Source organism: Helianthus annuus, chromosome 6, assembly GCF_002127325.2.
Source record: "Helianthus annuus cultivar XRQ/B chromosome 6, HanXRQr2.0-SUNRISE, whole genome shotgun sequence".
Classification (NCBI taxonomy): domain Eukaryota; kingdom Viridiplantae; phylum Streptophyta; class Magnoliopsida; order Asterales; family Asteraceae; genus Helianthus; species Helianthus annuus.
The window spans coordinates 24,567,329-24,579,438 of record NC_035438.2 but is presented as its reverse complement, the minus strand read 5'-3'; the positions used below and the strand labels follow the sequence as shown (position 1 = coordinate 24,579,438).

The window sequence follows — 12,110 nt, the reverse complement described above, 5'->3', positions numbered from 1 at the left end:
TCACAGCTTTCCTTTTTTTTTTTTTTTTAAAAAAAAAAAAACCAATTCACCTAAGAGGGGAGTGGCGCCATCAAATTGGGGTGTTAGGGGAGTTTAAGAGGGGAGTTGACGTGGCACACGGGGATTGGTTTGGCGTAAGAGAGGGGACTCACCTATTAGGTGAGCACCCCCTTCACCCTAAGATGGAGGAGGGAGACTTCAATTTAGGGTTGGGAGGAAGCGTGCGTTTGAAAGGCATTACAACTCTTTTAGACTTGCACAATGGTCCTTCTTGAGGTTTGCCAAAATAATTATAGATTCAAGTTAAATCCCTTTATCTTTTTTCGATGAGATTCGAATGGGGATCTATATTTATAAAAACCGGTGGGTTGGTTAACGTTTTTTTTTTTTGAAAACCGAAAGTAGCGGCTTGGTTATAGACTTATAGTTATTATTTTTTCCATACCCATCATAATCGAACCAAACCGACATGTAATAAATCTTTGTAGGATTTAGGACTTTTCACCGTATTTTTAATATTTGATTTTTTTTATTGAAGATTTTTAGTACTTATCGGTTTTTCATATCATTTTGTGGTTTTGGTTGAATATTTATTTGAATTTATGGAATCTATCATATCACTTTATTTGAATATTCGATAATAATTGATATTAATATTATAGATTAAATGTATTTTTTAATACTATGTAATATACTAATATATGCAAATATGCAATAACAATTTATTTCATGTTAAAAAAATTAAGCTATTTTTAGCTAAGGTAAATACACGGTTAACCAACCAAAACCGACCCGCTATAACCATCAAAATCGAATAACCACATGGCATTCTCATACTAATAAAAGAGTTTACTTAATGTAACATGGCATTCTCATACTAATAAAAGAGTCTACATAATGCCACATGGCATTATTCTCTCCTTCAATTTACTAATATTATTATTATTAATTAATTAATACAAAACAACGAAAAATTCCTTAACAACTTAATACTAATATTTTATTGTCTACTTATTGATCATTTACTTTTGAATTATCTAAAATATATAATTAGTAACAATTCTACTTATAATAAACAATTTCAAATAATGTCAATGTAACAATACCTTATTCTTTAAAAGATTTTTTTTACTATATGTTTAAAACATCTGTTAAATAAATTATTATTTTATATTATAATGATAAAACTGGTAAAGAATAGGTTAATCTGTTACTTGAAAATCGGTTTACTTCCATGCTTTAAAAACACTTTTAGTGTTATTAGACTCGTATAATACACGGGTTTAAAGATAGAATATCTTCATAATAATTTTGATGCAAGTCTATACTCACCGGATGTCCTAAATGGAGGTATATTGATCGCAAGAATAGTTTATGCAATGGAACTCTACTACAGGTCCTATCACTGGGTGATCAGGTTATTGATGCACTCGTATTATCAGGAAGTAATACTGGCACTCGAATGTTTATCCCTAGATTTCGTTTAATACTGCCAAACAGAAGGATTACGTTTAAATTGAAAAGAAGACAGTTTCCTCTCGCCCTATGTTTTGCCATGACAATGAATAAAAGTACAAGACAATTTCTATGTAAAGTTGGTTTGTTTCTACAAGAATCGGTTTTTACGCATAACCAACCCTTGCGTCATCTATGGTAAAAAAAATTCACTTATATAAATTTATGAAGACAACATAAAATTAAATAAGTTATAATTTTATATCCTTAAACCCGTGTAATACACGGGTCTAATAATCGAGTTAATTATATATAACACTCCTACTAAATATTATTTAGTTTAATTAGTTTAATATCTTACGAATAATATTTAGTTTAAATTTAAGAGTTAAATGCCATTTTAGTCCCTGTGGTTTGGGTTATTTTGCCAGTTTAGTCCAAAGGTTCCATTTTTCGTCTGTGGGTTCAAAAAGGTTTCACCGTTGCCATTTTAGTCCACTGGGTTAACTTCATCTATTTTTTCTGCTAACAAGAAGGGCAATTCGGTCATTTTATATGGCGGAATTGCCTAGTTAATAAAATTACATATAAAATGACCGAATTGTCCGTCTCGTTAACAGAAAAAATGGATGAAGTTAACCCAGTAGACTAAATGGTAACGGCGAAACCTTTTTGGACCCACAGGAAAAAAAATGAAACCTTTGAACTAAACTAGCAAAATGGCCCAAACCACAGGGACTAAAATGGCATTTAACTCTAAATTTAATGTATATTTCTCATTTATAATATTATTTATTTGAATTAGTTATTACTTTTATATTTTTCTATTTACTTCAAATTCAAACTTAGTTATCTAATTTGAATTTCCAATTTATAAATAAGCAACACTTTCTTGCTTGTTGTTGTAAAACATGCATTGGGAGTTTTTTAAAAAATATTGTATTTTTCACTTTTAACCTAAAGGTTTTATCTTTTGAAATTTTAACCCCAATGACTTTATTACTTTTTATTCAAAGTTTTTTTTATCTTTTGCAATTTAACCCTAATGCTTTTTTATTTTCAATTTGGTTCCTCATACTTTTTATCTCTCGCAAGTTTTTCGTTTTACGTTTCGTTCTAAATTTTGTGAGTCAACATGCTGCAACGTGCGTGTGGGGTTCAACGTTTTTCGTCGCTTTTTCCCGTTTGACAGTATTTTTCTCCGCTTGACAAATTCGTCGCAACGTGCGGGTCCTAGATCGACTTAGTTATTATTTTCTGCGTTTACGTTTCTGTCTAATTTATTCGTATTAACACGCCGCAACGAGCGTGCGTGGTTCAACGATTTTACGTCGGTTTTTCGTTCAGTGTTATCTTTTACTTTTTTATTTTATTTTTACGAGCTTTTCTAATGTTGGTGGTCGCTGACAGTGGTGTGACATTAGTGCTACTTGGCACGATTTTACGAACGTATTTAACCTATTAAGTTTTTTTTACTAATACTTTGTTTCAAGTTTACCACTATATCTTCTTTACTTAAGAAAAACTAATTTTTTTACGTGCATATTTTATGTACGTGTCGGTATAAATTCGATTTGCTCTACGTTTCGACGTAAATTTTTTCTGAAAACAAGCCAGGTCATATATAATACGTTTACATTTAACAAAACATTTTTACGTGCATATTTTTATGTGTGTGTTGGTATAAATTCGAGTTGGTGTATGTTTCGACGTAAACTTCTTTTTTTGGAAACGAGCCAGGTCAAACATAATATGTTTTCATGATTAATTTTATGAATGTTTTCTAAATTTTGTTTCGAACCGAGTGGAGTCAAATTGTGGTTTTTTTCCCTTTTTTAAAAAGATCTAATTAATCATACATATCAGCTTTTCCGTTATACACGTTACATTTTCTATGTATGACTCGAGTCACATATAATACGTTATCATTGTACGGTATAAATTTGATTTACTTTATGTTTTGATCCAATCGCAATGCTTATATAAGTTACATTGAGTTTAATTAGATACGTCGAAACGCGTGCTTTCATATGGTTAACACATCACATAACGTTTGAACTAATCCATTCGACATTTGCGATGTACCCGCACCGCAACACGCGCGGGTCTTATTGCTAGTTTTGGATAAATTTGCAAGAACCTAGTTAACTATATATTTGAACGTTTTGTTTAGTTTGGTATCAAATAGATTTTACAAAACTTTCTTATAAATGTAACTTTTTATTATTTAATATATAGAATTACATTTATTCAACCCGTCTAATAAAGGAGGTTTTTAAAGATATATTATTTTATTATTTAATATATTAAATTCATTTATTCAACCCGTGTAATACACGGGGTTATAACCTAGTATAACAATAAACAATGTTACATTTTCCTTTCACCCTCGATTAAGCTTTTAAGAAAAAGCTCATTCTCAATAAAAAGTCTTGTTTGGTTGGAGAAATTTGAAACTTTTAGTTGAACGCTCCTACTAGTAGCGTTTAAAAGAAGCTACAAGCTTTTAGGGGAAAATGACTATATTAACCTGTAAAGATAATGAACTTTTTAATTATGTTTTCTTAAGTATGTCCATTTTAGTCATTTTATACATTTTATTAAAAGCTTCAGCTACTCTGTCAAACACCTAAATATATCTAAAAAACTACAGCTACCAGCTATCAGTTTCCAACCACCAGCCATCAGCCACCAGCTACTTTTGCCAAACATACTCATAGAAAAAATTGCATTATTAAGGTGCATTATTAAAAGGGTATATTTGTCTTAAAATACATAATTATCGAAAAAAGGTATATTTGATATTTTAAAGTTTTGAGAGTGAATCTCTTTTTAGCTCAATCTAAGCTTCTCTAATTCATGTTTATTTGTATTTTCATTTTAAATATTTATGAAAATTATGCTCATTTTCATGGCATGCTTATGATGCAAAGGAACCCACCATTCGAACATGAAGTCTCTACCTCTAGGGATGTTCATTATTCGAATATAATCTGATTCGAATAAACTGAATTTCGATTTGATTCGAATCGAATCGAATTCAGATAACGAATTCAAGTTCGGGTCTTGGTTTACTGGATTTGGATTTGAATTTTGAATACGATCTTCTTGATTCGAATAAAGAACATATATTTCATGTTTTTTTTTTACAATTTTTTATAAAGGACGTGAGAAAAGTGTGGAATAATATGAATAAATTGTTAGAAGTTGGGACTATCATTATGTTGCTTTCGTTATGTTTTAATGTTCTTACTTCTTAGTGTTCAATTTGGAATGAAATATGAATTAGATAGATAAAATTTTATTAAAGTAGTAATTTAGTTTTATTTAAAAAAAAATCATCTTTTATATTTTATTCAAATAGATTGAAATTTGAATAAACCAAATTCGATTAGAATAAGCAGCCCTAGCTGCATCTATGTTATCCAGTAGCTCTTAATTAAGTTCTTTTTTTTTTTTTTTTTTTTTTGAAAGGTGTAAATTATTCGCGAATGTCGGGAGGTCTAGCATACGTTGTCTTAACCGGGTCCGCGCTAGAGAGCCCCCTCGCACAATAGATCCCCAATTTAAACCCCTATCACCAAGACTCGAACTTGAGACCTTGAGGGGAAAACTCACCCGAGCCCACCATAAGTGGAACTTAAATACCCGTGGCCACCACTAGTAGATCTTAATTAAGTAGCTCATAAAACTTTGTTTGTAAGCAACACAAACAATAAATCAAAAACTATAGGGTTAAGGTACACAAGAGGCTCCTTTGTGAAAACCAGAGGTGAAACATGAAAGGAAGTTACAAAGAGTTGACCCAACTCCAGTCAACGTTAGTCTCCTAATCTCTTTTCAAAGCTCTACTTTGGGCTTTCAAGAGACTGTTACAGAGATGGAAACAAGAACTTAAGTCGCAACCAAATCAGGTGTTTCCGCTTCAACAGACACCAACGCAGTGTGCACTCTTCCCACCCAACCATCGAGCCGGTCACGCAGTGATTTGATTTGAGAAATTCCCAAAACTCTTGGTTGCACCCATGAAACATAAACGGTCCCATCAACTTGATCGATTATCCCTTCAATAAGATGAACCTGCAATAACAATATATTATTTACAACGTATGAACTCAAGTATGCATCAAGTTGTTGCCTTGTCGGTAACAGTTAAGAGCTTACAGATAGACTCTTCATGAGAAGATACTCAACATCTTCAACCGTAAGTTTTGTCCGCTCTGCAATGACGCCCAGCGGAATAGTCCTGTCCTCTGACGGTCGACTACAGGCAAACATATTTTAACAAACCGATCATTTATGTACTTCTATAAAGGTTTGTAATCAGAAAGCATTAGGATATAACAAAACCTGAAGATAATTTCCATTAAACAGAGAATGTTAATTTTTTCCAGAAGTTTCTTCTCGTTTTCCACCAAAGCAGGTTGAGCAGTAAGTGAAGCATTATGAACACGACATAGTTCTTGATAACGAACTAAATCTCCAGAGTTAAACGCTTCAAGAATGTAGTAGAGCCATTCAACCTTTGTCCCGAGCAAACTCTTTACCTGCACAACCGCAAACATGGAACATTAAATTTAAAAAATTTATAAGTAGATACAAGAAACCATTACGCCAATATACTCACAATTGGATGTGCAAGTAGCTCTCCAAAGTTGTAGACATTCTCTCCCAGCAATGCAGATAGCGATAGATCAAAAGCAAGATCCTATTAACACAAAATATTAACAAAAAATACAAACGTTACAGAAAGAAAGAAAGCCCAAAACCATAAGTAACCGCATACCAGCTTAAACGAATCTGATAAAGACTCGACGGAGGTGTATGCTAAATAAAGAAGAGCGCTTTTGTAGAATTCAGCAAACTCTTGACAAGATTTATGGTACTGAGATGACACCCAATAGTAATTAGCATACACTGATGGATCAATGTCGGTCATGCTATCAAGTGTACTCTTCCCGTCATCTAGAAGCTTCTTGCACTCCTTTTGATCTCCTTTCTCAAGATTATACATCGCTATTTGCATCTTAATGTAAAGGACTGGTTCCTCTATACGGGTTTCTTTTGTAGCTCTGAGCTTTTCAATCACCCCATTGAGATAACTGATTGCAGCGTCTTTTTCTGAGTATTGGCGAGAGACTATAACAGCAAAGTGTGCTAGCTTTAGAAGGTTGATCTTAGTCTCGAAGTCGGTTATGAAATTGTTATATAGTTGTATGAGAGCATCGCCAGCCTGAAACAAACATCATGCAATAAGTTAAATGTGCACAATGCAGAAAACATAATTTAAATTTACTGTTCATAACAAAGCATGGCAAGCTCAAGTTCTACTAATCCGTATAGAAACTGCAATTGAGATTAAGCAAGCTCCACCTAACATTAAGCATTGACCATGAATAGTCAGAGCGTGACTACTCAATAGAAACTTGACAAATGTTCTAATCTGATAAACAATGAATCATGGCTACAATGAGACAAAGGCATAGACACAGCCAAACCGTAGGCATAAAGGCATCTGCACTCTGGTGACCTCACGAATAGTTCTCTCTAGGGCTGTAAACGAACCGAATGTTCAGCGAACAGTTCGTGAACCGTTCGGCGGGAAGTTCGTTTATGTTCGTTCGTTTAATAAACGAACGAACATGAACCAGAAATTCCGTTCGATTAGTTAAATGAACGAACATGAACAAAGGTCTCGTTCGTTCAATTGTGTTCGTGAACGTTCGGTAAGGTGTTCGTGAACATTCGTTCATTTGCGTTCGTTTATGTTCGTATGTTCGTGTTTTAATTAAAGATTTTTATACTTTCATATATTTTATCTATACTTTTTATACTATTAAACTTTTATTTATATCATTACCCTAACAATTAAACTAGGAAACCCTCTTTCACCTTGTTTATGCACCATTTCCCTTTCTTTTCTCATTATTTACATCGACGAATATGATTCACCTCCGTTCCACAATAAGGGATTCAAGTTCTAGTGCTACTCTCTGGGCCATCCACCTTTATCCTTCATCGTGTTTGCCAAATTTATTTGTGTTCGCTTGTGTTCGTGAACCGTTCGTGAACACGCGCATTTCCTTAATGAACGAACACGAACATAAAATCTCATTCGGTAAGTGTTCATGAACCATTCGTGAACACATTTATTTCCTTAACGAACGAACACGAACAAGGCCTCGTTCGTGTTCGTTTACAGAGTTCTCTCTCTCCACATTGGCCGACGTCACGGACGGCGGACCCCACTTCTCTCTATCTCCGATTCCTATCTACATTACTCATGTCTCCGTCCAGCCGCCCCTGGTCGTCCGTGACCCTATGTTGTCAAAAGCCCTTCGGGCACGTGCCTAGGCCCTCAGGCGAGACGCTAACATGCCTTGCTGCCATCCAGGCGCTCTGGCGACCTTCAAACGAGATTTCAGCTGGATTTTGGTTAGATTTCGCAACATTCCGGTAAAATCCTGAAATTTCCGGCAAAATTCTGCAAATCTGTAATATCCAAAAACAGCCTGAAGCAGCCCAAAACAAGCCTAAAACATGTCTAAATTCTAAACTCTCAAAAAGAAAAACGTTATGTTCATGCAAAGCGTCTTGCTTATCTCGGCCCTCTCTTTTAAGCGCCTTGCGTCTAGGCCCAAGGCTCACCCTTTACGCCTTAAGTGTGCCTTGCGCATTTGACATCTACGCAGTGACCACAGACAACTCCACTCGACACCTGTGCCGCTCTCCACTCTTCACCATCACAAAAATGCCACGTCTACCACAAACGCCCTGCCGAACAACAATTCCAGATGATCTAAATTCCAAATCTAAACTAAACTGTCTAAATCCTATTTCATCACACCACCAAACCAAGCCCATAGCTTTCACCTCCAGCTCACTAAAAACTAAACAAATCTTCTAAACCATCCATAACAATCAAATCAAATAGAAACCCTAGACTACTTAATACATAATTACATATCCACTACATTCTATTATACAATATAACCAAATTGCATGAACAAACAACAGAACTAGACCTGAAAAACGGCAAGAGCAACGAACTGTTCGAGCTTCAAAGTGAGTTGATGCCATAGCTTCCTTTGGTACAAATCGGCCAGCGTATTGTACCAATCGGATAGCTCAGGGTGAGTGGTACGAAGAGAATCGAGGTACTGAAGAGCCGCCATCTTTGACTGACTCTGGTGACGATGAGTTGTAGAGGTGATCTCCTGTTGAAGATTTTTATATAAACCCTAGTTTGTGTTCTGTATCGTTGATGTTTTCGTTTTCCTCAAGAAACGAACAATTGGTGTTCAATTTGGGGGTTCTGCAGTCAGGATCTTGACCCGACCCAGATATCCATTTATGTTTTCAATTGTTGTTCTTTTAGTATTGTTTAAATTTTAACGAAGAAAAAAATGCCCGGATAGTTTCTGTGGTTTCACCTATAGTCCCTAACTTTCTAAAACTACTTGAATAGTCCCCAAGTTTTCGATTTTTGTTCTCGGATAGTCCCTGAGTCTAACTTCAGTTACTTTTCTCAGTTAAGTGGGTGTTGAAATGACCAAAATGCCCTTTCCTTAAAAAGCCAAACCATAGGGACTATCCGGGCATCTTTTTAATTTTTATTTATAAAACCCCACCACCACACTTCATCTTCAACCTCCACCCACCATCACTCTCCTCCACCCTCCACCCTCCACCATCACCGCCACAGAAAACATGGTGGCTCGACATTGGCAGAGAAAAGTGGGTTGCCGCTTTCAGATCATAAAGAAATGCAAAACAACCAAGCTCAGATTCACATGTCTAGCAGTTTTTATTTATTCTTTTCATGCTACCATAACTAATTCACAACCACAATCCTTTAAATGTCAAAACAGTAAATCATGGATCACAAAGATGTAGGGTCAACACCTGACAGTTATAAGAAATACAAACAATTTCCGGAAAAACATTCACTAACCGAGAAGTTGGAAAGAACGGGCGTGCGTGTATGTGGGTTGCCGCTGCTTCTCTTCTGAATTCAAGACCCGAAATCCAATGATGCACAATCAGAATCTGCTCATCCCCTGCTGCTCGATGTCCACTTGCCGGACCCAATCACAGCAGCCACCGCCGCCACCTAGGGTTACGACGGAACCCTAGATGCGCCGTCACTGATCACCATCATCGTTTGTCGTCTTAGAACACCGGAAACCACCACTGAATCCCTCGTCGGTCATCACCACCACAGCGCCGCCGGAAAACAGTCATGGCGATGCGAGTCCCGAATCGGAGCCAAAAAACGTGGTGGCTCGACATTGGCAGAGAAAAGTGGAGGTTGAAGATGAATTGTGGCGGTGAGGGTGGATGAGGGTGATGGTGGGTGGAGGTTGAAGATGAAGTGTGGTGGTGGGGTTTTATAAATAAAAATTAAGAAGATGCCCGGATAGTCCCTGTAGTTTGGCCTTTTAAGAAAATGGCATTTTGGTCATTTCAACATCCACTTAACTGAGAAAAGTAGCTGAAGTTAGACCCAGGGACTATTCGAGAACAAAAATCGAAAACTTGGGTACTATTCAAGTAGTTTTAGAAAGTTAAGGACTATAGGTGAAAAAAGGTGACACCACAGGGACTATCCGGGCATTTTTCTCTTTAACGAATTAAAAGAAGGCTATACATTTTTAGGTTTTGATATTTTTATGCAATGTAATACATTTGATATATAAAATTTTATTATTTATATTAACCCATAAAGGCTATACATTTTTAGGTTTTGAATTTTTTATGCAATGTAATACATTTGATATATAATTTTATCATTTATATAACTCATGTTCAGTTAAATATTCGTGTAGTTTCTGTTTTTGGTTATGACTTAATACAAAAAAAAAGTCGAATTAACCAATAACCGAACTAATGAACGCAAAAGGTTTGTTTGACAGGTTCATGTTGATTTCAAATAAATCTCAAATTACATTTTTATATGTAATTTTTTTAGGGAATTGGCCTGTAATAATCTCATCTATACCTTATTGGCCATTAATAATTTCATCTCAGAATATTCCCCCCTACAATGGTCCCCCATTAAAAAAACTTAACGGAGTTAAGCTTTTTTTTCCAAATTACAAACAGATTTTTTAGTGCTTTTGATCAGAATGACGATACGAGTCCACTGATGTAAAACTTACTTTGAAATGGTGCTCCAAGTGACTTGATTTTTGTTAATTGGAAATTTAAACACCCCAATTGAAGCGTCGATTTCATCGTTTGGAGCACCGTTTCGAGTCAAGTTTTACATTAATGGACTCGTATCGTCGTTCGGATCAAAAGCCCTAAAAAATCTGTTAGTAGTTTGGAAAAAAACTTAACTCCGTTAAGTTGTTTTAACTGGGGACCATTGTAGGAAAAATAGGTGAAAGGTGGGACTGGTAGGGGAAATATTCTGAAGTCGGATTATTAATGCCAACTAGGTGGGATTATTAGAGGCCAATTTCCCTTTTTTTTGGTATAATTTTATGTACTAAAATTTAATGTATACTATGCATTTAAGTTAGCTTCCTGTGAGTAGCATTTAAATCTTAATAAAATAATGTATGATAAAAAAACATTAACTTTACTATTGTTATACTAATTTAATTGTGATTGATGTCAACTTAAACAAAACCAAAAGTTAGATATGAAATTTAAGTTAGTAAAGATAAATAGCATTCACATTCAATCTATCAACACAACTCCAATCTTTAAAATTTTAATAAAAATTACTAAAATGTTGCTACATTCCATCCACCACTTTTATACCCCATCCTATATTTAAAAAAAAAAAAAATCATAACACTAGCTTTTTGTATATAAGCTACTAGTCATCCTCCATCAAATTATTGTGAGCGTATAAAAACGAGAAATATAACAAAATAAGTGTTTGTGAATAAGATACAAATAAAAAATGATAGATGAGATGTGGAAGGTTTTTAAAAATAAAAGATAAATTTTGAAAGGTATAATTTTTAGTGGTAGAGGGATATGAATGCTCTAAGAGTAAAATGTTCATATTATGAATCAGTTTTTTTTTTTTTATAAACAACATTAAAACAGATAAAAAGAACCCATTTGAAATTTAAAAAAAAATATTTAGTTTCTATTTTTTTATTTTGTGGGTTCACTCGGTAAAGCTTCTGACAAATAAAAGAAACTTTTTTTTTTTAATTTTCGGGTTTCGTTTGTAAAGTTTTCCGACAAAAAAAATATATTTATTTATTCAGTTTTGGCGGGTTCCGTCATAAATGGTCGGTAAGTTATCCGATATAAAAATATAAATACTTCTTTTTGGATTTAGTGGGTAACGTTGGTAATTACCGATGAAATTTTTCATTGATGATACTCATTTGTTTAGGAGGGAGATATTTAATGTGTGGTTGGTATTGTGATATCAAACTCTACCAAGATAATAATATGATCCCAGTACAACACAATTTAAAATTTTAAATCAATATCAATATCTACATCTACATATGTAATAAAACCAAGCCAGAAATGTGTAAATCAAAATACATTTTTTCCTTAAAAATTACATGTGAAAAAACCACACAAATTAAATTCAACTAGGATTGAGATCCGCCGCAATGCGGCGGGGATTCTTTAGTTATAACTAAGTCGATCTAGGACCCGCACGTTGCGTCGTGTTA

The 12,110-nt window shown here is 34.5% G+C and overlaps 1 protein-coding gene across 1 annotated transcript; it reads right to left on the bottom strand.

Moving 5' to 3' along the window:
- Positions 1–5,119: 5,119 nt before the first annotated feature.
- LOC110865011 (26S proteasome non-ATPase regulatory subunit 13 homolog A) lies at positions 5,120–8,804 on the bottom strand. Its single transcript, XM_022114199.2, has 6 exons — positions 8,481–8,804; positions 6,242–6,688; positions 6,083–6,163; positions 5,806–6,002; positions 5,620–5,719; positions 5,120–5,535 (listed from the first exon to the last, which is right to left on the bottom strand). Exons 1-6 carry the CDS (start codon positions 8,628–8,630, stop codon positions 5,350–5,352), a joined length of 1,161 nt encoding a protein of 386 aa, XP_021969891.1. The 5' UTR covers positions 8,631–8,804; the 3' UTR covers positions 5,120–5,349.
- Positions 8,805–12,110: the final 3,306 nt, after the last annotated feature.